This window comes from Struthio camelus, chromosome 10 (assembly GCF_040807025.1).
Source record: "Struthio camelus isolate bStrCam1 chromosome 10, bStrCam1.hap1, whole genome shotgun sequence".
Lineage (NCBI taxonomy): Eukaryota > Metazoa > Chordata > Aves > Struthioniformes > Struthionidae > Struthio > Struthio camelus.
Window position 1 is genome coordinate 3,396,797 of NC_090951.1, and position 25,546 is coordinate 3,422,342.

The 25,546-nt window shown below is 62.0% G+C and overlaps 1 protein-coding gene across 1 annotated transcript; it reads right to left on the minus strand.

Moving 5' to 3' along the window:
- Positions 1-12,117: 12,117 nt before the first annotated feature.
- On the minus strand, positions 12,118-18,837 carry CIBAR2 (CBY1 interacting BAR domain containing 2). Its single transcript, XM_068956338.1, has 9 exons — positions 18,818-18,837; positions 16,517-16,751; positions 15,897-15,965; positions 15,726-15,827; positions 15,103-15,108; positions 14,648-14,752; positions 14,411-14,524; positions 13,782-13,883; positions 12,118-12,294 (listed from the first exon to the last, which is right to left on the minus strand). The coding sequence occupies exons 1-9, from the start codon at positions 18,835-18,837 to the stop codon at positions 12,118-12,120; spliced, it is 930 nt and encodes a 309-aa protein (XP_068812439.1).
- Between the last annotated feature and the right edge of the window lie 6,709 nt (positions 18,838-25,546).

Genomic DNA, 25,546 nt, shown 5'->3' on the forward strand with positions numbered 1-25,546 from the left:
GGGAATCGGGGCTGAGGCTGTTGGGGGTCGGTGGGAATCGCGCCGCGTTAAGCAGAGTTAAATGCGGCGCCTTGAGCAGGGATGCGACGTCCCCGCTGCTGATGCACAGGCTGTTTCGGGAGCAGAGGGGTAAACTGATTTGTGCAAGGTGAAGAAGGGGGGCAATAAGTATAATAGGAATAATCACAAACAACCTTTTTTTTTTTGGTAATGACCCTCCTTGGGGTACTGTACCCATTTCACCGCCGGAGGAGGGGAGCCGACAGCTCTGCGCCTGCGCTCTGCTGTGTTATCTGGGGTTTTTGCTTGGAAAAACATGGGTGTGGGGTGATCGGCCAGGGGACGGGGAGGGCACGGCGCGGCGTGGGACGGCGTTCGCTCCTGCCGGCCGATGGGGTGCGCGTCCCCGCGCCGAGCCCCGTGAGCCCGCTCCCGGCCACACCAGCTCCTGCCTTGGGGTCTGAGCACGGCGAGCGCCTCTCAGCCCCTACTCTCTTTAAAGGCTAAAAAAGATGCTTGCTTCCCGGGCTCCGAGGAGTTTATTGCATCTCTATTAAATCCGTTAAAAATCTTTCCATTGTAATAGTGTCTGGGAGTGATAAGTATTCATAATAGAGGGGATTCGGGACGGGTTTGGTTGTAAAAGTGCCTCTAAGCTTGCTGGATTTACCGCTGTTAAATCATCCTTTTCTCATCTGTCACAGTATTTTCAGGTGTTCATCACTGTCACTGAACAATAGGGAAGTTGGGGCCATAATTCATGCTGCAGCATGCAGAGCAAGGGGGAGGGAAGTCCTTTCCGTTAATAACCCGCTCGTGATTCATGGAGACCTGTCTCTTATTGTTATTTTTAGCAGGAGAGGCTTTGGCTCTCGCTGGATGCTCTTGTCTGCACGCTGCTGCCGGCTTGCTCAGCCGGCTGGAGCCAGGGAAGGGCCGGCGGGTTTGGAGCCGTGCCGGGAAGGTCGGGAGCCGCGTCTGGGGGAGTCTCACCCGCAGCGGGCTCCCCAGCGCGGGCTGTGCGTCGCAGCCGCCCTCGGGCTCCGCGTGGCTGCCTCCTCCGGGACGGCGGTCGCTCCCGCCCGCTCCTGCATCCGGGATGCTCGGCGGCTGCGGTCCGCGGACGGGAACGTGCGCCAGACTCGCTTGCTCTGCACCAAAGCTCCCTGCAAAACCAGGATCCCCCAGTGCAGCTGCAGGCAGCGGGGAGGACGGTAAAGGCCTGGAAAATGCCCTTTTGGCCCCCGTTCCCATGGATGCCATGGTAATTGGTTTCGTAGCCCCATCAAGTGTCTGCCAAGTGAACTGCACTGTCCTCCTGGGCTCCTCGGAGCTGGAGGCTGGAGCGCGCCTGGCACCGGGGCAGTTTGGCCTTGTATCACATGCAGGTATTTAAGCAAAAATAAGCAACTGTTGCTAACTGAAAACCCAGCAAGTTTCCAGGAAAAAGGTCTCGACAGATGTGGCCTCACCTGCTCTTTAATCGGAAAAGCCGCTAGTGCAAAGGAGGAGGGCCGGTGCCCAGGCAAGGCAAGGGGATGCCACGGCCGGAGGCGGCTGCGACCACAACGCTGCCCGGCCCCTGTGTGTGTCCTTGGGAACAGCTTTATCAGAGGGTATGGTACCCTCCATATGGTACTCCCCTTCCCAAACCCCTCTCCGGTGCTGGCAGCCTGGACTATGTGCTTGTTTCCCAAAGTGCCCGGGAGCTGCTGGGGCTCAGAAAGCAAGCAAGAAAAGCCATAGCTCTGTGGGGAGCCCAGGCTGCCGCCTTATGAATATAAAACAGCAGCTAGTCCTGAAGACAGCCAGAAGTTTTGCAAGCAGAAAACTGCAGGTGTGCCCCGACGAATGTCGCATCACTGCATCTTTCCCACAGCCCTGAGCTGGCTCGAAGGAAGAGGCCCTGCAGCCCCGGCCACCTTCCTGGGGAGGGCAGCATGTTAAAAACCACCTTTCCAGCTAGGAAGTGCTGCGAGCCAAGAAACGCTGTCGCTGCAAACCCCAGCGTTAAACCCTGCGGGCTCCAAGCCTGGGCAGCGCGGCTGCGGGTTTCCTCGGCCGCGTCGCTCGGTCCGTCTCCTGCCGCCCTGCTGCGGCCTCGCCGGCGACTTCCCTCTCTCCGGGGCTGCCTGGCCTCCCACCAGCACGATGCTCGGGAGCCCTCCTCGCCTGGCAGGACGCAGGTGGTGGCACGCTGCAGGTGAGCTGGTGGCCTCTTCCGAGAGCTTAAAGGTCTCACCCAGGCAGGCTGCGGCGTTGCAGGTGCCAGGAGGCTGCGAGGGGGATTTGGGGCTGCTCGGTGGCAATCCCGAGCGGGATGCGGGGCCTTTCGTGGCACCTCGGAAACAGGAGCATCCCCCCCAGCCTTTAGCTGTGAAATGGAGCTTGCACCTCCTCCTCCTCCTCCTCCCTGGGGACCATTCGGGGCCTGAGAAGCCCTATTTAAAAAAAATGAGAAAGCCAAGGATGTAGCACAACTGTCCCCCCCTGCCGGCACCTCAGGATTACTATGGGGCTGGCAGCCAGCAAAGCCGTTGCTTCACCCACGGGAGGCAAAACTGAGCCGTTTTTCCCCGGCGGGCCCTGTTTTCCTGCGCCCGCTCTTTGTGCCGTGTCCAGGATGAGGCTGTCGGTGCTCTTAAATCATAACCCGCAGGGTGCGATGGACAGCCGCCGCTCACTGCCTGCCATGAACCGCTCCGTCCCCCTTGCAGCCCTGCGGGGCCGTTGCTTTGGCCTGGGGGGCTTTTGGTGTCCGCCCCCCCCTTGCTGGGCTCCGCAGGGGCTCGCCGGCCCTGCCGGAGCGGAGAGGAGCCGGTCCCCAGAGCAGGCGAGGAGAAGGATGCTCGGATGTGCTGCCTGCAAGGTGACTTTCCCAAGATGGCACTGTGGCTTCTTTTTTTCCCCCCGTATGCTAGTAGCGATAACATATAAAAAGGTCCCTGAATAAAGTGCAGCTGGTGCAACTGCGCCGGGCAAATATTTGACGCGCTGAATAAATGAGAAGGAGGCAGACGTCAGGCTCCTGCATCGGGGAGCTCTGACTCATGTGCCCTGAGCGAGAAGCACTTCAGACATTTTTCCTGCAGGTAGCTGCCAAACGTCCCTGACCCTGGAGCGTGGCGAGCGTGCCCGCACCTCCGCTCGCAGCCGGCGAGCTTTGCGCAGCCCCGGGGGGTGCAGCTGATGCCCCCGGCGGCAGCCCGGAGCTGGTTTCTTAGGGATGCTGAGCTCTGTTTCAGGCATTTCCCAGCCTCAGTTATGCTTAGGATGCGCGTGGTCACCAGGCAGCCCGGAGCTGCTGTAGTTGCTCGCTGCCTGGGCGGTGGGCTTCACATCCGGGCTCCCACGCAGAGTTTGGGTGAGAATATCAGGCAATTCCTCCCCCTGCACGTGCATTTTAAGCTTGTCCTAAAAGAGCAGTGTTTTTCTGCCTGTCACCCCCAGCCAGTCGAGCGCAAAGCCTGCTCGGGCAGCAGCAGCAAGCGTTTTTGCAGAGCGCTGTGGGTTTTTCATCCGTAGGTTTGCAGCTGCAGGGGAAAACCGGGAGGTTTGGCGCTGCTCCCAAGCTCCCGTTTCCCAGCAGGGCAGCGTTTGGGCGCCGCGGGGGCAGACCTGCATTTCACGATCGCCAGCACGAACGTGGCCGGCTTGGCTGCAATCCTGGCACAGGCTGTCGTAGCCCCCGGCGCGCACTGGCTGCCTGCGGGGACAGCGTGTGCCGCCGCGGACAGCGAGGATGTGGCGATGGGCTTTGACAAGGCTTCGCTTTTCAAGCGGCCGTGCGCGTGGCTGCGACAAATGCTCCCCCACCGTAATACGCCCTGAGGTTTGTGCATATGACAGTCAACGTGCCTCTCTCTTCTTTTTAATTGCTATAATTTGTCCGGCTCTTATATACGGTCAGGAGCAAGGCCTGGCTTTGGCGCTCCCTCACCGGATGTATTTGGGTTTTGACGCTGTGCGGAAAGGCAGCGCCGCGGCTTTGCGCTGCGCATCCCGCGCAGGGGTAATTTTGCTCGCTGGAGTACTTTCCTGGCCCGCAGTGGGACTTCCCTTGTGCATAAAGCTAGGTGGGATCAGAGTCTAAAAACCAGGACATTTATGCGGAGAAGGGAAGGCGGGCGATGGCTCGTGGCTGGCAAGCAGCGGGGCTGAGCGCTGCTCGCGTTGCAGGCGAGGGGCCGGGCTGGCGCCGGTCGCGGCCGGCCGGAGGGCAGAGCGCGGCGGCGGAGGATGCTGGTGTGCCCGGGGGCTCTGGGAAGCGAGGGGGGAGGCTGCCGGCACCGCTATTCCCGTAACTCCTACAGCTGTTCCCGTAGTAGGGAGTCACCGAGGAGCAGCAATGCCCCTTTTTCCCGGCGGGAGCACCCCGGCGGCCGCGGGAACCGCGTGCCGGGCCCTTCCCGCGCCCTCCGTGGCGGCGGGTGTCCCCTGGGTGCCCCGGACCGCTGCCCACCCCGCAGCTCCCCGGGATGCTCCCGGCCCCGGGAGCGGCTCCGCGCCCCTCCGGCGCCTCCAAGCCCGGCAACACACGGCGAGCCGGCGGCACGCGCGCCCCCGCCGCCACCACGCGCCGCTCTCAGGGCCCGACCTGCCGGCAAAGCCTCCCCGGGCGGCCTTGTTTTGCTCGGCGAAGGCGGGTGGGAGCCACCGTCGTCGGAGCGAAGAGCGTTTTTAATCTCCTGCTCCCGCTCCGTGCAATTAACTTGATTCCCTCCCCTCGTTTCCTGCAGAGGTTTAATTAAAATGCATTGTTCGCCTCGCCAATTATTTGCTCTGTCCCCCGGATAACCTCTGTGCCGCGGCTGGGTGGGTTTTATAATTTTTTTTTTCTTCTTCTTGCTGCTGTTGCCGAGGTTTCTGCCGGCTCCCGGGGCGGTTACCTGCCGCCGGGAAGCGGGCCATGCGGGAGGGCCGTGCCGGCGGGCGGGCGGGCGAGCGGGGGGCCGCGGGGGCGTCCCCGGCCGCGCCGCAGCTGCAGCAACCAGCCGCCGTGGCCGGGCCGGCGAGCTCCCCGGCGCTCGGCAGCTGCGGCGGCGGGTGGTAACTGACACCGGGCATCGCCTCTTCTCCCAGCTCTGCACGCAAACGCCCCGAGCGGGGCAGCGCGAGCGGGGCCGGAGGTGGAGCGCGGGGCAGAGCCCGCCAGCAGCGGTTTTGGCAGCGCGTGCGGGAAAGGCGCGGAGGGAAGAGCGGAGGCCGCCGTGCCGGGCGCTCGGCTCGCAGCGCCGCCGCCGGCTCTCCGGCTTCGAGGCCGCGGACACCGAATTTTCCGAAAAAATTCGGGCGGGTGATGCCGTCGGCTCCTGGGTGACCCGGTGCCTTGGGGAGCCCAGGCCGCCTGCCAGCGCCAAGCTGCCACGAGCAGGGACCTCGCTAGGGAAAGACGCAGGAGCCGCTTGCCGGCGGAGGGTGGGACGGTGGCATCCAGCCGAGGCCGTGGCGCCGCCGCCGCCGCTAGCTGCTGCTGGCAGAGGAGCCTCGGCTCCCCGGTGGTTCGGGGAAATCAGCAGCAGTTCGGCACGGCTGCTATTCTGGGGGCCGGCCGGCGTCTGCCCCGGCAGATGGGCACCTCGGGGTGCTGCAGCCTGCGGAGCTTGGGTGCTTGCAAGGCGATCGGGGGTGCACAGCGAGGAGGAGGAGGGGAGGGAGAAACCAGGGATAAGCGCAGTGGTGGAGCGCCGGGGTGCAGTGCCGGGGAGGAAGGCCGCCCTGTGCTTCCTCGCTCCCTGGGGCGGTTTCGAGCTAAGGACGCGGCAGCCGCTCGCCGCTCTTCCCGCAGGTGGTGGGTTTTGCCGGCATGTACAAGCAGCTGCTGGGGGACAGGATTCAGCATTTCGCTGACCGCTGCTCCTCGAGCAACGTGAGGACCGTGCAGCCGCGGGGGGCTTCCTAAACCCTCTCGCTGTGCCCCCTCCGGCCCCAAAGGAGCCTGCTCCTGCATTTGCCGTGTGGCTTGGAGCATCTTTGGTTTTTGCCCCAGAACTACCCTCTTGCACGCGCTCTTTTGGCAGGTGCTGTAGTTTTTGCATGCACGGGCGGAGCGTGCACGGCCACGCCGGGGTGGGCATGGGTGCCATGAACGCCTCTCTCCGGAGGGAAGAGGGATCCCGGGCCCCTCGCGCTGCCCGTTCCTGCGCCCTGAGGAAGAGCCGTTCCCGATAGATGCAGGTTCAAATTGCTCTGAAAACACTCCCGCAATGGAGAGTCCTCCCTTACGGCTGTGGGACGAAGCGCAGGAGCCGCGGCGCTCGCCTTGGTGCCGCCTTCGAGCCCAGCTGTGCTGAGCTCTGCTCGTCTGCACCCCGCTCCCCGCCGGGTTTCCACATCCGCCGATCAAAACTGGAGCCATTTCCAACCTAAGTGAACGAATCGGAAAGCCCCAGCCCCTCAAGGAGGAGACGTTAATTCTTTTTTTTTTCCGTCTCTGGCAGGCGGTGCAAGCGCTCGCCCGGCGTCGCCCAGGACGGCCGCCCAGCGCCGCGCGCGGCCGGGCGCTCCCGAGGACCGAGCCCAAACTCGCGCCGCACGCCGCATTAACGCCTGCCCTCGAGTTCAGCCTTGGCGCGTTCCCAGCCGGATCTGCAGGGCTGGTTTTGGGGAGGGCAGAGGCCGAACTGCAAGGCGCGAGCCAGGGCCGCCCGCCCGCCCTGCGTTCGGCTCCAGCGCACCCAGGCCGTTCCCTCGGCTCCCGGCGGCCCGGCTCCACCCCAGCAGCAGAGGGTCTCGCCCGGGGCGGCCCGCCTGCTTCTCAGTGCCCCTCGTTTGGGTTTTAGGGTTGTTTTTTTTTTTTATGCTTAAAATCCATACGCGTGGTTGTTTACTGCATTTGTATGTATGTGCTTTATAATTGAAAACTCGCAGTCGTGCGCTTCTCCCATGCAAAGCGAAGGCTTCCAAGCAGCAGGTGGAAATTGAAGCCGCTCTCCCTGCTGCCGAAGTGAAAATTTGAGTGGAAATTTAATTTTTCCCAGGCGAAGCGGGGGACCGGGTTCCCGGGGCCCCAGCCGGCCGAAGGGTCCCGCGGGGGCGAGCCGACCGGGGCGAGCAAAGCCGGGCGCTCTTCGGCAGCCGCCAGCCGCCGCGGCTCCTCTCCGCGGGGTTTTTATACCGGCCACTGCTGCAGGCGCGAAATTGCAAAGGTGGGGGGGCAAATCCCAGGCTGGCTTTTCGGTGGCCGGCGCCCGCAGGTAGCGCTGCCGGCTCCCGGCCCCGGCAGGCACCACGCAGCCCCGCAATTATGTTTTCTCACTTGCCGGCGCTTCCCACGTGGATTTGATTTCGCAGCCCGCGGATTCCTTTCCGTTGAGCAAACCCGGCTCTGTTGCTGAGCCACCAGCAGGCGAAGCGACGCGGCTCCCCCCCGGGAGTTTTGTCGCTCTTGTAGGTTTTTAATGGAAAGACAAAAGGCCACATGCTGGAGCGAGCCTGGCTTTTCTGGAGCGGCTTTGTCTGCGCCCTAATGGGAAGCAGAGAAACAGCTGGCGGGAGCCAGGGAGCGGCGGTTCCCGGGTTGCCGAATCGCCGCCCGGCCCCGGGCGAGGGTGCACAGCCCAGATGCTGCCGTGGGCCGCCCGTTCCCACGGAGCGGGCCGGACCCCTCGGCTCGCGCCGTGCCTCGAGCGCCGGCCGCCTCCGTGCCCGGCAGCCGGCCGACACGCGGCGCCGGCCCGGGTGGGTTTTGCGGGACCGGCAACGCCGTGGAGTTATCGCGGCCCCCGAGGGGGTTGGCACGCGCGTGCGGGTCGGGGCGTTCGCCGGCGCGCGGCCGCGTTCCTGGCCGGGAGCCGAGCTGGAGAAACCAGCCCAGCCCAGCCCGGCCCAGCGCACCGGGGGCCGCGGTGCAGAGGGGTGTCTATTTATGGGATGAAAAAGGAAAATTGCCCAACTGCTGAAATTGGCAGCGGATCCCGCAGCTATAATAAACAGCTCCCCTTCCAAGGTTCCTGGCTATTTTCTCTCTGTTTTGGCTTGGAGAGGAAGATTTATTTTGTTTGCTGCTTGGATTTTTTTTTTTAAATTTTCCTCTCTCCTTTTTATCTTTTTTCTTGAAGGCATTTAAAAAAAAAAAAAAAAAGGAAAAACGCAAGTCTGTGCTAGGTTTGCTCCTGCACCGCGCGTGCCTGAGCCAGCGGAAACCAGCAGCACGTACGGGCTGGTGTCAGCGGCGCCGGTCGCGTGGCGCGGAGCAGGGCCCTCGGCCGCGGCAGCCGCGGTGGGAAGCGTCGCGTCGCTTTGCCCTGCGTAGCACCTTCCCGGGCCGTGGACACCCCGTCTCGCTCCCGCGAGGGTCCCACGAGCCTCGGCCGGCTAACGTGGTGGCCGCCGGCGGCTTGCAGCCGAGGTGACTTGGCAGAGGCTGGGTCCTCGCTGTTTGTTTTTGCAAAAGCCAAGCTTACTCCAGCGCAACTTTGTTTGTTTTTCTTTTTTTTAAAGACTAACGGCTCCCTTCGGTTTCCCTGGTGCAATATGGGGTTCGCTCTCACCGTTCCTCGAGGCCGGCCAGCGGTATAAGGCCACAGCTACGTTTCACTTTATACCAAGCCGTCGAGATGCTGGGAGAGGGAGCTACACGCGCGGTAGCAGCCCGGCAGGGACGAGCTGCAACGCTGGGACCGGCCAGGGATGGCCCAGGGGGATAAACTGCACCGTCAAGCGTCGCGGCAGCGAGCACAGATAGCTGCTCTGCTGCAGCTCGGTCGAGTCTTGCCTTGGTGCTAAAGCTTTTGCATAAGCAAATACTTAAACTCGTGAGTTTGGGGCCTAAGGTGTCGGGGTAACGGGTGCAAGCTTTCCCATCAGTTGGCGCGAGAGGTGTTTTAAAGCCCGCCGTCCCCCGCGAGCAGGCTGCGCCCGCCCCGCGGCAGCGGCCTCCCAGCTCTCGCGCTCCCGCCCTGGCGCCCGTGCCGCGGGGTCTCGGCGCCGCGGCGTGTGGCTGTGCCGGCGAGCCGGTCTGCACCCGCAGCCTGCTGGTTTTCGGTGCGCAAACCGCCTGCTGGGGCCGGGGGGACCCGCGGGAGGGGGTCTGTCGGGTACCCGTGCGGGCAGCTGCTGCAAGGATGTAGCTTACGGTGCTTTGCTGGGCCTGGCTTTTTGCTGGAGGCCCGGCCTAGATCAGCACGGTTTCACACCTTGCAGTTGCGCACAGCCCTGGGACGCGCTGCCTGAGCTCCAGGACCGGGAACAGGGAGCTGAACAGCCTCTTTTCTGCCCTGCTGCTGCCCTGTTGCTTGATCTCAAATGTAGCAGCGTTGCCCTCCTCCTGTGCCTGCCTCTGCCCCGGGTTTGCTCTGCGTTTTGCGACACCGCCGCTAGCTTAAATGGGGTTAATCTTTTCTGTCCTTTGCATTACCATGCAATTACTGTACCATAAAACTACTGACCACGGAAGCCTGCAAAACAAACGGCCGATTTAATTGCAGCATACAGCTCTGCCGCATGAATATTACGGGCGCACGACTTAAAAGTGGCCCACGCTGGGCTGACCAGCTCCGTAGGAAACACATTTAAAACCGGCCTTGCGTGACCAGGTGCAGAGGGGCTGAGGCTGGGCGGCTGCGCCGGGGGGGCAGCGCGGCCTCGCCGGGCCCCTGGGTGCTGCGGGAGCCCCCGGCCGGGCGGCTCGCCGAGCAGGAGTGCGGGGCAGGGGGTGACGCGGAGGCTGGCGTTAGTGCTGCGGGCACCTTTGGAGTTTGCGTTCGTGGTTCAGAAATAGCTGTGGGAGGAGGAGGAAGGAGGCGGGTGGGTGCATCCATTCAGACGCTTGTTTTGGAAGCCAGTTTAGATACAGTCTGACGGGCACTTTGCAAATAGCCCAGAAAGCACGTATCCTGGCTGCCTGGTCACCGAACGCCCTGCTTGTCCAAATTGCTTGTCCAAAGCTCAACTAACCAGCAGCAGAACCAGCATTTGGAGATCACCCCCAGCACCGAGCTTAAATTCGCATTTGAGACCCCAGTTGCAATACGCTCTTAAGCATACACTTAGACCTGCTGATTGCTCTGCTGGGCATTAAGCACATGCTTAAAATCCAGCCAGGTCTAGGATTAGAGCCCAGTCGGGGTCTGTGCCCTGCTGCATGCTGAGGGGTCCCCGGGTCCAGCACCCCTTCTGGCACCCCTGCACAGCCAGCGCCTGTCCAGGGACCTGTCTGGGGCCCTCCCGCCAGCCGGGCGGCCGTTCCCCCCGGCCCCGCGAGAGCAGGAGGGATTTATTAGGCTGCGTGGGAACCGGAGCCCTGGCAAGCCCCACTGCGCGTGGCGCAGAGCTGCGGGAGAGAAACCCTCTTGGCGTCGCGGGATGCTGCGGCGTAGCGAGCATCAGCGCCTCCGTAGCGGCCAGGCTTCATCCCGTAGGCTTTCCCGTGGGATTTCCTTCCTGCCTGCGCTTCCCGACGGAGGAGCGGCGCCTGGCCTGCAGCAGCGGCTCCCGTACTGAAATGGCTCGCCCTGCTCCTGCCCTTGCAAATCCTCCCGCAGGTGTGCTGCCGCCCGGTGAGCCGGGGGCTCCCTTGGGCTGACCCCCGGCTCTCCTCCCTCCCCGGCTGCGCTGCTCCGTTTCCTTGGCCCGGTCCGTGCTGGCGACGCCAGGGTGATCCGTCAAACCTCCCCCTTTCCCAACATCAGTCACATGCGCTGTAACTGCCAGCGCAGCCACCGGTAAATGCCACATGATGCGCGCATCAATAGCCCATCGATCCCTCGGCTCCGGGGCCGCCGCGAAGGCGGCTGCGGTGGCGTGTCGTGGCAGGGACGTCGGAGCTGCAGCACCCCGGCGATAACGGGGGTCAGGCCTGGCCGGTGACGGGCCGGCTGCGCCGGAGCAACGGCAGCCCGAGCTCGGCAGCGTTTCCGTGCGGGGGGGGCAGGACACGAGGTGCCGGACGCGGCGGGACGCGGCCGCACGGACCTCGTCTGGCTGGCGTTTCTGCGCGCTATTAAAGCCAGATGGGAACCTCTCATCGTTCCCGGCCCCGGCGAACAGCTGTGCTCCGCGCTCGGGAACGGGGACGGGCTCGAGCTGTGCAGAGCACGTGCAACGAAGAGGCCAGGTCTCAGCGCGGCAATGTGACAGGCTTGCTGCGCCTGGCGTTTTGCTGAGCTGGCTATGCTCAAAGACCTGTTTTCGCCGCTGTCGCAGACGTGCTGCTGCCGGCCGATGCCGTGCTTTTATGCAAGCATCTCGTCCAGCGACAGCCCCTAAGGCTGCAGGTACCCAGAAGCGGCCAGGACCCTGCTCCCTACCCCGGGCCCCGCGCCCACTCCCCGGCGCTGGAAGCGCCGCTCTGACAAGCCGCAGCCCCCGGGGAGCCGGCGCTGACAAGAGACAGATTTCGGAGCAAGGCGCAGGAGGCTGGCGAGGGCTCGTGCTGGCAGCGCGGCGAGGGGAACAGCTTGCAGCAGCGCGGCAGCCTGCCCCCCTCCGAGCGCCTGCTGGGGTGCGTTCCCTAACCTTTCCTTCCTCCGCTCCGCTCCTGTGTTTCTCGCTCTCTCTCCTCTTTTTTTTTTTTTTTCCCCCTTCCCTTTCCCCTAACTGTAAATGCGCCATAAAAATGGATCAAATTGCTTAAATCACTGTCATTAAATCAGTGTGAGTCCCCCTCCACCCCGGTGCTCGGCGCCTGGCAGAGAACATTTGTTCCAAAGGCTGAACAGCCGTCTTATTGCTCTGAAAGCATATTTGCAGCTTGATGGAAGGAGGAGAGGGGGAGAAGAACAGCCTGCAAGGGAAGGAGGGGGAGGAGGGTGAAATCACCGGGGCCTGCTTCTCCTCGGCCGCAGGAGCTGGGCGGGCAGAGCCGGGGGGACACGGGGTCCGCGGCATGGGGCCGTGTCCTGCAGGCTGGGTCCTCCTGGCCAAAATGCAGCTGGGCAGTGATGCCGAAGCGGGGGGGGGGGGGGGGGCACTGCTCAGCTGTCCGTCACCAGCAGGTGACAGTGCGGCCACACTCGCACGTGTCCAGGGCTCACGGGCACCCCAGGCAGGTTGTCATTTATTCTGGAGCGGGTTGTTTCGTGCACAGCGGGATGTTGGAACGGGGTCGTCCCAGATCAGCATCCCTCCCGCGGCCGTGGGGTTGCACAGGGAGCCGGGGCACAAGCTAAACAGTGCTCAGAGGTGGATGCACAATGTGGCCAGTGGCAGCCCTGCCGGGAGGTGTTGCATGGGGCTGTCCCCTTGCGAACGATGCGCCCGAGAGGGCTGCTGGGGCCAGAGCTGGCGCAGGGGTGCATGCTCCTTCAGGTCCTTCAGGTCCTTCAGAGTCATGTCTTCACAGCAAGGCTGGCGCTTGAGAAAGGGTGGTACAGTGAAAGCAAGAATAAGCCTACCCAGCTCTTCGCCCCAGTTACTGTCTGCTCAGGGCACACTCGGTGTCACTGAGGTCCTGCAGCCCGGACTCCCCAAGGTCTTCCCCATCCTCTACTGCTCTCCAGGAGCTGCTTGGAGTGCTCTAGCATTGAGGGATGGAGACCCATCACACAGCACTGCGGCCACACGGCCGATACTTAAGCAGACCCTACGCCTCGGTCCAGCTCCGACTTGGAGGCAGCGGCAACCCCTGCAACCATTAAGCTGTGCACGATTTGCACTGGACTGAAACCTAGCAGCGAGCTGCGGCACGCTGAGCCGCGGCACGCTGAGCCGGCCACCATAAAAGCCCTCAAGCTTTGCAGTGCCCTGGGTGTGAATTCGCTGGAGCCGGAGATGCCATCTGCACTCAGCCACTAGCCGCCCGGCTGTTGCGTGCGCAGGAGATAAATGTATTCGCTGGTAAACAAAGCAGGTCAAGATGTGAACGTCTCGGAGCCTCTGGGGCTTATTAGAGCCCTGCCAGCCTTGTTAGCCCTGACTAAACAACGGCTTTAGACCTGCCAGTGTTTGCACATCTGAATAGAAAGTGTCGGTATATCCCAGCTGTGATCCCTGCTGGAGCCGGCAGCAGGAGGCTCAGGGAGCTTCAGCCCAGCTGGAGAAGCTGGGGCAACGCGAGTGCTCCAGGAATTGAGCTTATCTTAGGGGAGAGCAGATCAGCCACACGGGCAGTGCCTGTAGCTGGGCGATCGAGGTAGAAACAGGGCCAACTTCAGGAGCTGCTGCTTGTTCCTGCAGCGGCATCGGGCTGCACGGGGGGATGCAGACCTGTTTCTACCCCCGTGGGCTGGGAAGTCCCTACGGAGAGAAACCAGGGATGATATCTCAGAGGAGAGCTGCGAGCTGGAGGCAGATCAAAGCACGGCGCTGGGGAAGGGGATGCCGCAGGTGGCCGGAGCCGGCAGGTTGCGGGAGGCTGCGGGAAGCCAGGGCACGTGGGATGCTCCGCTTGGAGAGCAGCCTGCCCTGCAGAGGGGACGGCAGCACGGAGACGAGGCGAGCTCCCGTCGTGGCGCGCGCTCGGTGCCTGCGGGGAGCCGGCTGGGAACGGTGCCTGCGGGTTTCCTGGGCTTAGCTGCCTTGTGCTGCCGGCGGGGAGGAGTGAGTCACACCGGAGCCTTTGCCCAGCGGGTGCGTTTTGAGCTTCAAGTGGGATTTGGAAATAGTGAGCGACTGGGGACGGGGAGCACGTCCCCGTGTGTGGGCAGCATCCGAGCTCCCGGCGAGGGAGGAGGAGCAGAGCCGGCTGCTTGCAGAGCCTAACCCAGATGCAACCCTAAGGCAGGCTCAGACACGGGGAGCCCAGAGCTGCCTCATGGTCTTTGCCTGAGCGGTGAGGATGGGAGCGGGGGTTTCCTCCAGGAACAGTCCCGGGGATGCTGTGCAATGGGGCTGCCTCTCACCTGGCCCCCCAGGGACCGCGGCAGGGAGGGCGATGGGCTGGTGGTGTGGACCGGGTGCGGGTTGTAGTCTCCTGATGTTGCACGGATCTTTGCTCGAAAATCCTAAATGTGACAGGGAGACAAGGTGTGATGGCACCGTCCTAAGGGGACCCTGCGTGTGGGACAGAGCCGGTGGGGACAGAAAGACTTGCTTCTGCCTCGGCCCTGGATGCAGTAGCTAACAGCCGGCAGAGCCTAAATGCAAAACAGCTCAGAGGGCTGGAGAGCTGCCCAATTTACACATCCCCAGATTAAGAAGCACCAGCTTGCAACGGCTGCCTTGAGGCCAGGGGCAAAGTCACCCTCTGCGAGGCACAGTGTGCTCCTCGCCGCCCACAGCCGTCCCCGGTGGCTCGTAGCCGGTGCCTTTGCTGGCCCAGGCCAGGGGCGAGTTTGTCAGCATGCAGAGAGCACCTGTGCAGGGCCAAGTGTGGCTTCGGGTGTAGCTGTAGCTTTGAATGACCGGTGAGCACAGCCCTCCCTGCCTCAGTTTCCCCAGGGATGGGGCCTGGGGTGGCGAGAAGCTCTCTGGTTGACGGCGGCCCGTTTGGAGATCTGGGCTTTCTAGCAAGGGATTCAAACCCACGTACCTCCATGTCCTTCCCGCTGTCGTAGCTGTGCAGGCTCTGGAAGGCAGCAGAGTAGACCTCGAGGGCTTTGGCATGGAAAATCATTTCGACAGCAACAAAATCTGAGAAAATCCTCTGCGGAGAAGGCAGGTAGGGTAGAGCGTGAGCACGATCCCGGACGGCTTCCCCAGGGGCTGGAAAAGGAAGGGAAGCCGCCGAGCCGCAGCGGCTCTCCCAGCCAGGCTGAGCAGCTGGTACCTGGACATCCTTCAGCTTCTTTCTCTGGAAGCAGTCGAAGGTCTCCTCCAGGCGCTTGGAGGTGTAGCTGGTGTCCGCCATGGCTCGATGCATGCTGGATTCAGCCTGCGGGAAGGAATTTCTCTTTTGGAGGTCCTTCCCCCTCTTTTATGTGTTTCTCCAGCGATGCAGATGCTGGATGAAGTTTTCAGCCAGGGACTTGTCTCCTCTGTAACAGCCACCAAGGTAAGGGAGCTGCTCAGCTAAAAATGGGAGCAATTTTCCTTCTGGACACTCCTGGAAGGAGTCAGACCCCGAGCATGCCAGGGCTGTGACGGGATGCAGGATGAAGCCCATTTCAGGCCTGTCCTCACTGTCCTACTCTGGGGGTTCATCTCAGTCGTGCCCATTGCCCATCCCAGAGCATATTTTCCTGGCCGCAGGATTGCTGCAGTTTAGCAGGAACTGGTGCTTACCTGGGCCTGGAGAAAGTGTCAAGGAAAGGCTGGCCAGGGAAAGTGCTTTTCTTTACTGGGATTTGCTTTTATTTACTGTGCTGTTCCATCAGCTTGTGCTTCCCAGGGCCTGTATCTCTTCCCAGCCTGGATATCCCCATCCCTCGGCCATCAGGCTGGATTCCCTAATGGCTAAGGAGGGGTCCAAGTAATAGCTTTTGCTATGGCAGGGGGCTAGAAAGGTCCTGTTCCAGTCCCCAGCCATGCTTTTCATGAAATTTGTGTGGATTTAATATTTTTATGATGTGACTTGAATTGCATTGACATAAATCAAGACGTTTGGAGGATGGTGGTGGGGTCTGTGCATGCAGCTGGAGACAGAGTGTGCAGCCTCTTTGCTGCTAAGGCAGCCAAAAAAATGTCCTCAGGAGGCCAACTCAAGCCCACTGCTCTGGCCTCTTAGAAACGGCCCTTCACCAGGAAGGTGCTTTGGTCAAGACAAGATGGAGAGTCTTGACTCTAAATCCCCCCTGGGTTGGGATTGTTGGGTTCCTGGGTCAGGAAAAGGGATATGGAGAAGCAGCATCACATCTGCCTACATCCCCGCAGACAGGCGATTGCCCGTCCTCTACCAGCAAGGATACGATGACCTGCCGGTCCAACGGTGCCTTCTGTCGCAGCCGCACAAGCTTCTTCAGCTGCTTTATCTCGTTGCTGCGGGTGCTGTTGAACCTCTTGAGCTCTGTCTGGAAAATAACAGGGGCATTTGCGTACGGCCCGGCTGGGACTGGCACCGTGGCCTCACAGGGGCTTACCTGGATCTGCTTCAGTTGGATGCCGTAGAGCTTCAGGGGCTCAACCACCCTCGTGTCCAGTCGCTCTATCTACAAGGAAAGGAGATATTTAGCTGCCAAGCAGAAAGGCAGAGCCACTGGCCTGGCATGAACAGGACCAAGCCAACAGCCTCCAACCAACACGTTCAAACCAGACCCAGGTCTCGAGGTCTCACAGCTGATGGTGCCAAATAGGGAGTTTGAAAGACCCGCTTACGTCCAGGTGTCCCACGCACCATGAGGTGGTACAGGTAAGGGGGTGGACATTCCTCCCCTTTTGGCTGGAACCGCCCCAAAACGCTCAGAGACGGGCTGTCATCTCCGGCAGGGAGGGAGGTCAAACCCTTGGCTTGATTTGTCCTCCCGGGTTGGAAGGAGCAGGGATGCACTGCACCAACTGGCGTCTCTGGCCAGGGATGGTGAGGGCGGGACGGAGCACGTCCCTCCCAGGAGCGCACCGGTCGCCAGAGCAGACCCGGCAGAGTACTTGCTGCTCGCTTTATTGCTAGTGTGTGTTTATTGCTTCCTGATGGGAAAGCCCACATCTGGGACGTATTTGCTTAGGACCTTGTTAGGGGGTTGTGGTCTCGACCGCTCTTTACCTCAGCCTGCCTGTAATCCTGCACTTTGGCTAACTCCTCCGCAAAGCTCTTCATGGTGTTTCGCAGCTCAGGGCTCTCGGTATTTGCATAGTCAATGAGTTGCTTCACCAGGAGATCAGACTTGTCGCGGAGCTTGGCTGCTTTCCGGGTGTAGGAAGCCATCAGAGAGCAGAACCGGCCAAAGTATTTCTCTGCGTTGGCCACTGTCTTCTCCATGATCTTCACCTGGCTGTCCCTGGGTGGGAAAAGAAAGGGGTAGTGGCGTTAGCTGGATTTGCCAGCAACACTGCCCTGAGTCTGCATGGGGAATTTGAGCCACAAGGCTTTACATGCATCTCTTGTGCAGGCAAGAGACCCTCTTTTGCATAGCCACAGTTAGGAATTGCTTGCACAGACTGGGCTGCTCTTCACCTTGACGACTCACTTCCCGAGCTGGGCCTGAAACAACTGTCTGTCAAATTAACTGCTGAAGCTGCAAAGCCAAGACCCCATCTGATCAATGCACGGCCGAGGAGCCGTTAGGAGCCTTGCGTGCTCCTTGTGGCTCCCTGCAGCTCCTGGCACGTTCCCTGCTACATGGTGCAGGTGGTGCTGGTGGGCTCTGGGTTGATGAGCTTTCCTTTACATGAACATGCCAAGCTGGCTCTCCCCACCCAAAAACCCCGTCCCTGAGCTAGATGTGTCAGACCTCTGCAGTTGCTGTAAAAGCAGCACCGATGGAGGGATGCAGCTGCAGCCTGCTTCTCCATCTCATTCTTCCCAGCAGCTCTGCCAAGGCTTTGGCCGCTGTGCATCACCTTGTAAAACCTGCTGATCCCCCTCTTGCTCGGTCTCCACCGTGCAGCCTTGACATGCTGCCACAAATGACTAGCAGGGCCTTAAATTTCTCAGGTCCTGGCGCTCCAGTTAACTGCTGTTCCCTCCTCCTTGCTTTCAGTGACCCTGTGCCAAAAATAAATCATTTGCAAGCAGTGCTGTTGCTCCAGTTGGCTGCGCTGCTGTATGCAATGCAGGGTCATGCCCACCTCGTTGCTGCTGATGAGCTGGAGACCAACAAGAGGAAGGAACCGGGGCCAACAAGGAAGAGGTGGGAAGAGCCAAAACGCACAGTGATGGGTGAAGGAAAGGTGAGGCAAGCCTGAAGAGCAGGGGGGCCTGACAGCAGCCCTAGGAGACACTCAATTTGGGGATGAGGGACTCTAGCACCAGTAGGAGGATGCTGAGGGGCATGGACCAAAAGGCTGACATGTCAGATGGGGTGGCCAGGGGCTGTCCTGGGGCGGCTGGGCTGCTGGGAGGCCCTGCGTGGAGCCATGATCTCTTGGGAACTAAAACACGTGTATTTTGCAGCCTGGCATCCTCCCTCCATCCTCCCCAGGACCAGGGAAAGGATGTAGCCCATCAGATCTACCTGCTGGGTAGCATGGGCATCTTTGCCACCAATTCTGCCCCTGGAGGAAGACCTGGGGGGAGGAAGGACGCTGCAGCCCGGTTTTAGCTGCCTGGGAACCTCTTGGGTCTGGTGCTTTCTCCTGATGAGACCCTGCAAATCCCACAGCTAGATCTTGGCTCGGGTTGCACAATATAACGTATGGACCCAATATAGTGCAATGCATGTTTGTTAGAGCAGCCTCATAGCTCCAACAGATGCAAAGTTTCTAGGAAATTATGGGTTTTTCATGTGTCTTTAAACGCCGAAGCCAAACAGGATATCTCTCCTCCACCTCTCACTCTTGCTGGGAGGTAACAGGATAGTGGGTTGCTTTTCTCTCTGCTTCCTCCCTTTAAAGCCTTGCAGGATGGGCTGCATTTACAAACACGTGGCTTTCCTTGTGAGGATGTGCTGTCACTTATTAAGCTGGTAGGAGAAAAAAAAAAAAAAACATGTATTTGGCATAGGAGTGAGGCTGTAAGGCAGACAGCGTGGCAGTCAGCTCGCAGCGTCGTCACCCAGGCGCCCACGGACAGGCATGATTACTGTGCTCGTTTCCAATTAAAAGCTGGTTTGCTACAGACCTCTCCTGACCTTCAGCCCAGCAGACTTATGTTTTCCAGGGGAAAATAGCCCTGTTCTCCACCTCCCTCCCTCAAAGCTTTTGTTTCCTTCCACCGTGCCCGAGATAACACCCTCTCTTGCTCTGTCATCGTGTCCTGCTGTCTTTATTGTAACCCTACAGATTTTTTCCTTCCCAAGCGAGCTGGCTTTCTTCTTAATGCTTATTAGCAGGGTTTCACAAGCACGGGATAGGACGTGCGGGTAAAGGGAGACGAGGCGCACGCCAACCCCTCGGGTCACCTTACCTGGCCAGGACGGCGTTCATGGCTGGCCCTGCGGTGGGTCGGGACCGCTGGGTCGGAGCGGCGGTGCCGGGAGGGCGGCAGGGGCTCCGGCTCTGGCTCCGGCTCCGGCTCCGGCTCTGGCCCCGGCCCCGTTGGTATGGCTACTCCCAACAGAGCCCGCCGCTGCCTGCAGACCTGCCTTAGGTCTCCCAGGGAAACTGGGCCTCTGCCAGCTCCCGGCCTCCTTCTTCCTCTTCCTCCTCCCCGGTCCGTCCTCTCGCCCACCTGGCAGAGGGTCTTACCTGGATCCCGAGATCCGCAGGTGGGCCCGTCCCCACTGCCCACCCCCCCGCCACAGCTGATGCCGGTGCCAATGTCACAAACCTCCCTGGGATGCTGCAGCATCCCTCCACCCTGAGGTCCCGAGGGATCCCCTCCTCTGGGTCCCAAGGGATCCCCCTCCCCGGGGTCCCAAGGGATCCCCCTCCCCGGGGTCCCGAGGGATCCTTCCTCCCTGGGGTCCCCACAGACCCCTCTTCCCTGGCATCCCGAGGGATCTCTCTATCCCAGGGTCCCGAAGGATCCTCCTTGCCGGGGTGCTGCAGCGTCCCTCCTCCCTGCAGTTCTGACAGATCCCCCTCCCTGGCATCCCGAGGGATCCCCCATCCCAGCATCCTGACAGATCCCCCTCCCCGGCCTAGGGGCCCCCCCGTCTCTCGGGCGGCCTCGGATCCCGCTGGGCCCCAGGCTCTCCCGGCGCCCAGAGCCCCGGCGCATGAGGCCGCGGCGCGGATCATGCCGGTCGTCCTCCTCCGTCCCCAACGGCTGGGGACGACGCGTGCCACGCTGGATCCCCCTGTCTCGGCCCTTCTCCTGTGCCTTTTGGGAACGCGAGGCTGTCGCGGGACCGGGAGCAGGGAATTGCAGCCTGGCACCTGCAGGAGGGCTGCTCTTTCCGGCTGAGACAGAGCACCCCGGGACCGGCGCTAGGACACGGGGAAGGGGAAACCACGGTAAGATTTGGGTTACTGGAAAACCCATGTTTTTTCCAGAGAGGGGAATTAAAGGAGGGATTGCCACCGGGAGCAGCTGTTCTCTGCTGCGTGGAGCAGCGGTCCACCGTTAGCCAGCCTCCTCCGGCAGCTTTTGGGGAGCGGTGGCTGTTTGTCGCGGCCTGGCAGCCTGGCGCGGGGCCGGCTGGGGGGCAGAGGCGCCGGCCCGGCTGGGGTGAGCGGACGGCCCCGCGTCCGAGCCCAGAGACCCACGGCGACGGCAGCTGGCAGCCAGGCGCGCCGAGGAGGGTCGGCTCTCCTCCAGCGACTGCAATTACGGCTTCGAGTTTAGCAAGCCGCGGACTTTGCCTTCTGGTTTCTAGCTTGCAAGTACCTCGTATTGATTTGTTTGCGAGAGGGGAAATATTGAGCTTGGAGAAAGGGAAGGACAAGAGAGGTACCTGGTGGGCTGGAGAGCCAGCGCCCGGGGCGGTGCTGGAGGCCGGGCGGCAGCGGCAGGGGCCGGGGTCTGCCTGCGGCAGGGCAGGTAGGTTACGGTCCCCCCCGGGAGGGAGATATCATGTATTTTCCACGCAGGACTTGTCGCCTCCGCTGGGCTGAGTTTCTCTGCAGGCTCAGCCAGCAGTGGCTGGCTTTGAAGCGCCAGGGAGAGAAAAATCTTATGTGAGAGATGACATGTATCTGGAAGCACCCAGGCGCTGGAATAACACACGCGCAAGCTTGCCCGGGGTGGCGGCAGTCTGGCTGAGCACGGGCGCATTTGGCGCGTGTGTGACCGAGCTGCCTGTTGCTTTTCTTCCCTGCTTTTTCCTAGAGAGGGGAAGCAAAGCAAAGCACGCCGCTGCACCCTTCGGGGCAGGAGCCAGCTCCGAGGCTCGCGGCCGTCCGGCAGCTGTCACGGGCGCCGACGCCGTTGCTCGGCGCCGGCCCCGTTCGATGCTCTCCGCGGCAGACGGGATGATGAAGGCCGAGACAGAAACGAGCTCCCATCACGGTGCAGGGAAAGGGGAGCAGAAGGGAAACGCCATGGTTTCGACCTCCTCCGTGCCACGCTGCGGTGCGGAAGCGGCGCAGCCCCTGCGCAGCGGGGAGCACGGGGCCGCTTGCTTTTCCTTACCCCTGCAGCCCTGCTCCCCCAGGCTGGCGGCTGGCAGCCATGAGCGCGGCTCCCCGACCCCTCTCTGTGCGCTCTCCCTGGCAACATGCTCCGCATTTTCCCATTTTCGGCTTGTTTTCCCCAAGGGATGCCTATGGGCTGCATGGCTGTGGGGGAGCCTGTTTCCCATCCTGCTGCAGCCGGGAACCCTGTGTCGCCCTTCCCTCCCCATCGCTGGGTGACCGGGCTGGGGGCTGCGGGGCAGAAATGCCCCTGCCCTCCTGGCCGCCAGGCCCTTGGGCATCAGCACCGGGCTGGCCCAGCTTGCCTTGTCCCTGGACCAGTAGAGGGCAACAGTGACCTTTGCAACCGGCTGTCCCCAAAAACAGGCTCGCAGCCCATGGGCTGCTTGGGCCAAGCCTGGGTGCAACCCTCCAAATATTCAGCCTGCCGCGGGGGGACAGCCGGGGTTTCCCATGGGTGGGGGAGCGCCCGGGTGCACGAGTCCTTCCCGGCGATACACGGGCCTTTCTCGTCCGCTGTGCGAAGTGGCGGGTTTTGGGTGTGCCCTGGCACGATGACCCGTCCGCAAGCGGCGTGGTGGGCACCATAACCCGTGAGCGGGATCCCGGGGGGATAGGTAAGCCCATCGGTGCAGCATGGAGAAAGCTGCTCTGCGAGCAAGGCTGGCTCTGCTCCTGCAGGGCTCTGCCACGGGGGATGGCGGTTTTTGCCGTGCACGGCACCTGTGCGCTTTGCCCTTCGCGCATCCTCCAGAGCCACGAGCGCGGTTCCAGGTGGAGGACCACCGTGCTGCCGTAATGCTCGCGACAGAAGGTCAGACGCTGTCTTGCAACGCGAGCTGCAGCCCAGGCGCCTTGGGAGAGCACGGTTCGTAGCGGCGATGCTCAGGGACAGGCAGCGGGAGCGGGATGTGAAGGGTGGACCCCTCCACGCAGGGACCCGTGCCCAGGCAGAGGGTGCTGGGGGAGGACTGGAGAGCTGGAGACGGTTGCAGCCAGATCCAGCTCGGCTGTATTTTAGAGGCTGAAGCAGCACCAGGAACCTGGAACCCAGTCTGGATTTGCACCAGCAACCCCAATTTTCAGTTGCCAGTGACTCCACACTCTGCAATTAGCCTTCTGAACCAGCCAGCAGGCTTAAGTTGCAATTTTCCTAACAAAATAGCTCCATACTTTGGCCCACTTGAAGGTCAAAACTGGAGCGGTCGTTAGCAATCGGATCGACTTCCCATTAATGCCATTGACTTGCGGGGAGGGAGAGTCTTGCAGCCTCTGTCCTGCCACCCTTGATTGCGGGGACTGCACGGGGGGGGCCTGGGGACATGGGAGCCCTTTCGATCTTGCTGCAGACGTGGGAATCCAATCCATTTTCTGAAACGAATGGGAAACGGTGGAAAGGCTAAACCTCAAATTAGGTATTGACTATCTGCCGAGCTGGGCAGCTCCCTGTTCCAAGCAGAAGCGCGCTTCCTCCTGGCACGCGTGTGTGTGCGTGCGCGTGCGTGCACGCACGGCCGGGGGGGCTGCGCCCGCTCGCCGGGGCCAGGCATCGCCGCCGTTCCTCGCCCAGCCGGAGCGGATGCTGGAGCCATACGGCCAAGCTGGGCTCGCTGTCGGGTTTTGCCCTTTCTGCTGAGCCAGCTCGCCGGGGACCGGAGCCCTCTGCAAGGCTGAGAGCTCTGCTGAACTCCTGCCGTCACGCTCGGGTTAATATTAAACCGTTAAAGGTGCTCAGCTCTTAGCGGAGGGGCCGGTTGGAGCCTTAACCCTGAGCTTGCTGGCAGTGGCTACTCGCCCGCTGCGCCGGCGGGAGCGCCTTGGAAGGACGGCGGACCCGGCGCGCGTCCGCACCTCCTCGTGCCGCGGTGCGTTTCTCCGCCAGCCAGTTTTCCTCTCTTCCCCCCACCCCGATATTCTGCTGCCTTTTATTCCTGCCCCTGCCACTGGTCACAAAGTCAGGCCCCCCCCCCCCCCCCCCCCCCCCCGCAAAATACGTTTTTAGAAGTCCCTTCACTTGAAATCTCGGATGCTTTACAAGTACGGTGTTTAAACAAACCCTGAGTTGTACTTTAAAGAAAACACAGCTGTTTAATTACAGCCTGGGTTTAAAGCAGCCTCTGTCACGTGAGTGCTAGGAGCTGGGTGCTGACTGTGTGTTTGGCCTCTGATTCCCTTTAATCTCCGTAGTCAAAGGATTTGGGTTTGATTTCTTTTTATTTCCCACCCGGGCTGGAATCTGCAATCAATTTGGTGGTGTTGTTTGGGAAACAAACGCGCGGGAAAGGGGCCGGATCCGGGCTCTGCCTCGGGAGCTGCAGAGCTGCCTCCTGGTTCCCGAGCGCCAGAAACGTGGCCCCCCCCCCCCCCCCCACACTCCCACCCCGCTTGGCCCGGCCGCTCCGCTTTTTGGCCTGTCTCTCCCCCACCCCGAAGGAGCCGATGACTTTCACATCTGCTGCTGCATCTGTTTTACCCATCGGGCCCAAACACGGCGATAACTTCAGCTGGGAATGGGAGCCCGGAGACAAGCCAGGGCTTGGAAAAACTTCCTCCGAGAGTCTCTTTCTCTTGGAGGAATTACGTGTGAAGAAATCCGTAAGTATCTGAGCAGCTGGGCGTCCCAACGGGGCCGCGGATCCCCTCGGAGGTGATAAATCCAGGCCGGCATTTTAAGCCTCAAGAAGGCGACTGGCCAAGGCAGCGGAGCCCGCGGGGCACGGGGTGCTAATCGCGGCGATGCCGGCTTGTAAAAGCCGTCGGAGGCGGGACGGAGCCGGGCTCCTTCCCGAGGAGCTCTTTGCTTTGGACGTGGACCATTTCGTGAGGCCTCCCTTGCTGGTTGGCTTGCGAGGAAACAGTAACGTTATTATAGACTAAAGCTCCAGGTTCATCCCTGGTACAAATCCATCGCTTCCAGGCCTCGATTATGCATCCGCCACGGCTTTTGCCTGAGGGGGATTCAATAGCGGTTAGCAAGAAAGCAGACTAAAAAACCCAGCCTTGGAAAAAAGACCAAAGCGTGGCTCCTGGGCGAGCTCCGAGGCCCCGTGCCCGGCGGGCGGGCGGCCGGGAGAGGGGGGCTCTCCCCGGCTGTCCCCACGCCACCCCGGCGCATCAAGTCCCGGGTGGCTTTGGCAGGGCTCCCCAGCGAGGCTGGCTCCCCTCCTGCGGCCGCGATGCTGCACGCGCTGCAACCGTTTCCTCACGCCGGTCCTCGTCTTGCTCCGCTTCATCCCTGCGTTTCCAGCCCGGGAACGCGGCGAGCTCAGGATCCGGCCCCGTGTATTAACGTGGGGGCGCGCGGAGAGCCGGAGGGGGTGAGAGCAGCGCAGGCTCGCGGCTGCCCCGGGCGCCCGCCGGGGACGAGGCTGCCCGGCGAGGTCGCGCCGCGCTGCGGAGGCGCTCGCGGGCCGGCGGCCCGGCAGACGCGCGGGGCGGCCGCGGCGGCTGGGCTCCGCGCCGCGCTGCCGGTCGCCGCCTTGGATTTTCCCCTCGGAGGCCGCCCCAGCCCTCCGTTTCGCTCCCCTCGGCCGCGCGCAGCGCCTGTGCCATAAGCCTTTTCAGGCGAACATTAAAGCCTTTGTCTGGTTGTGAGCGCAGAGCAGACCATTTAGGAGGAATTAGTGGTTACATTGAAAGGGGAAAATAAGGGCTCCTGGGTTAAATGCACTTTAAATGTCTTAATAATTGCAATTGGCCAACTTGTTCCTCCCTGGAGCCAAAAGCCTGTAATATGGGAAGCTTTGCTCTAATCAAGAGCAGCACTGATACCTTATGTAGGAAGCCACATAGGACGGAGAGAATTATTTCTCGGCGCTCAAAGACCAGAGCTGCCTGTCCGTCATCCCTCGCCGCCGGCAGACCCCTCCGAAGCGGGGACGCCCTCCTTCCCGGGGGGCAGCAAGGCCCCGGTCCGGGTCTCTGCTCCGAGCAGGGGCGGCCGTTCCCTACGGGAACCGCTTCCGCAGGGTTTTCCCGCGGGTGCCCGGGCGGTCCCCGGAGCCGGGCGGGCGCGCGGAGCCCGGCAGCCCCCGCCGCGCTGCCCGGCCAGTGCCATCCAGGTGGCCGGCTAAGCCGCGCTCAGACACATCCCGGCTCGCCGGCTCCAGCCGCCGCGCGGCCACGTCATCCGTCAGCAATGACAAGCTCCTTTTGCAAGGAGCCTTTGTTGGCACCGTGCGCCGAGCCGGAGGGAGGGAGCGGGGACGCGGCTCGCCGGCGCTCGGCAGCCCTTTCGGGCGAGCGCCCCGGCCAGCAGCAGCCCACGGGCTGCCCGCGGCCCCGGGGAGGGGGCTTAAAAGGTGCAGCTTGGAGGAGGTTAAAAGCAAAAGCAGCTTAATTTATAACGTGGCCGAAAGAGCGACTGTGGCCAAAAAAGATAAAGATGCTGGAATAGTTGGAATTCTCCAGCCGCTCCGACTCCGCGGGGTAAAGCCGCTGGAATGCGCGGGTGTCCTGGGGGTTTCTGCTCGGCCCCGGCGCGGGGGGGCGCCCGGCACCCCCGGCGTCTCCCCAGCCCGGGCCGAGACGGCTGCGGAGGCGGCAGGAGGGCCGGAGTTGGGGGGGGGGGTGACGATGCCCACGCGACGGCTCGGGCCGGGGCTCGCGGTCGCTTTGG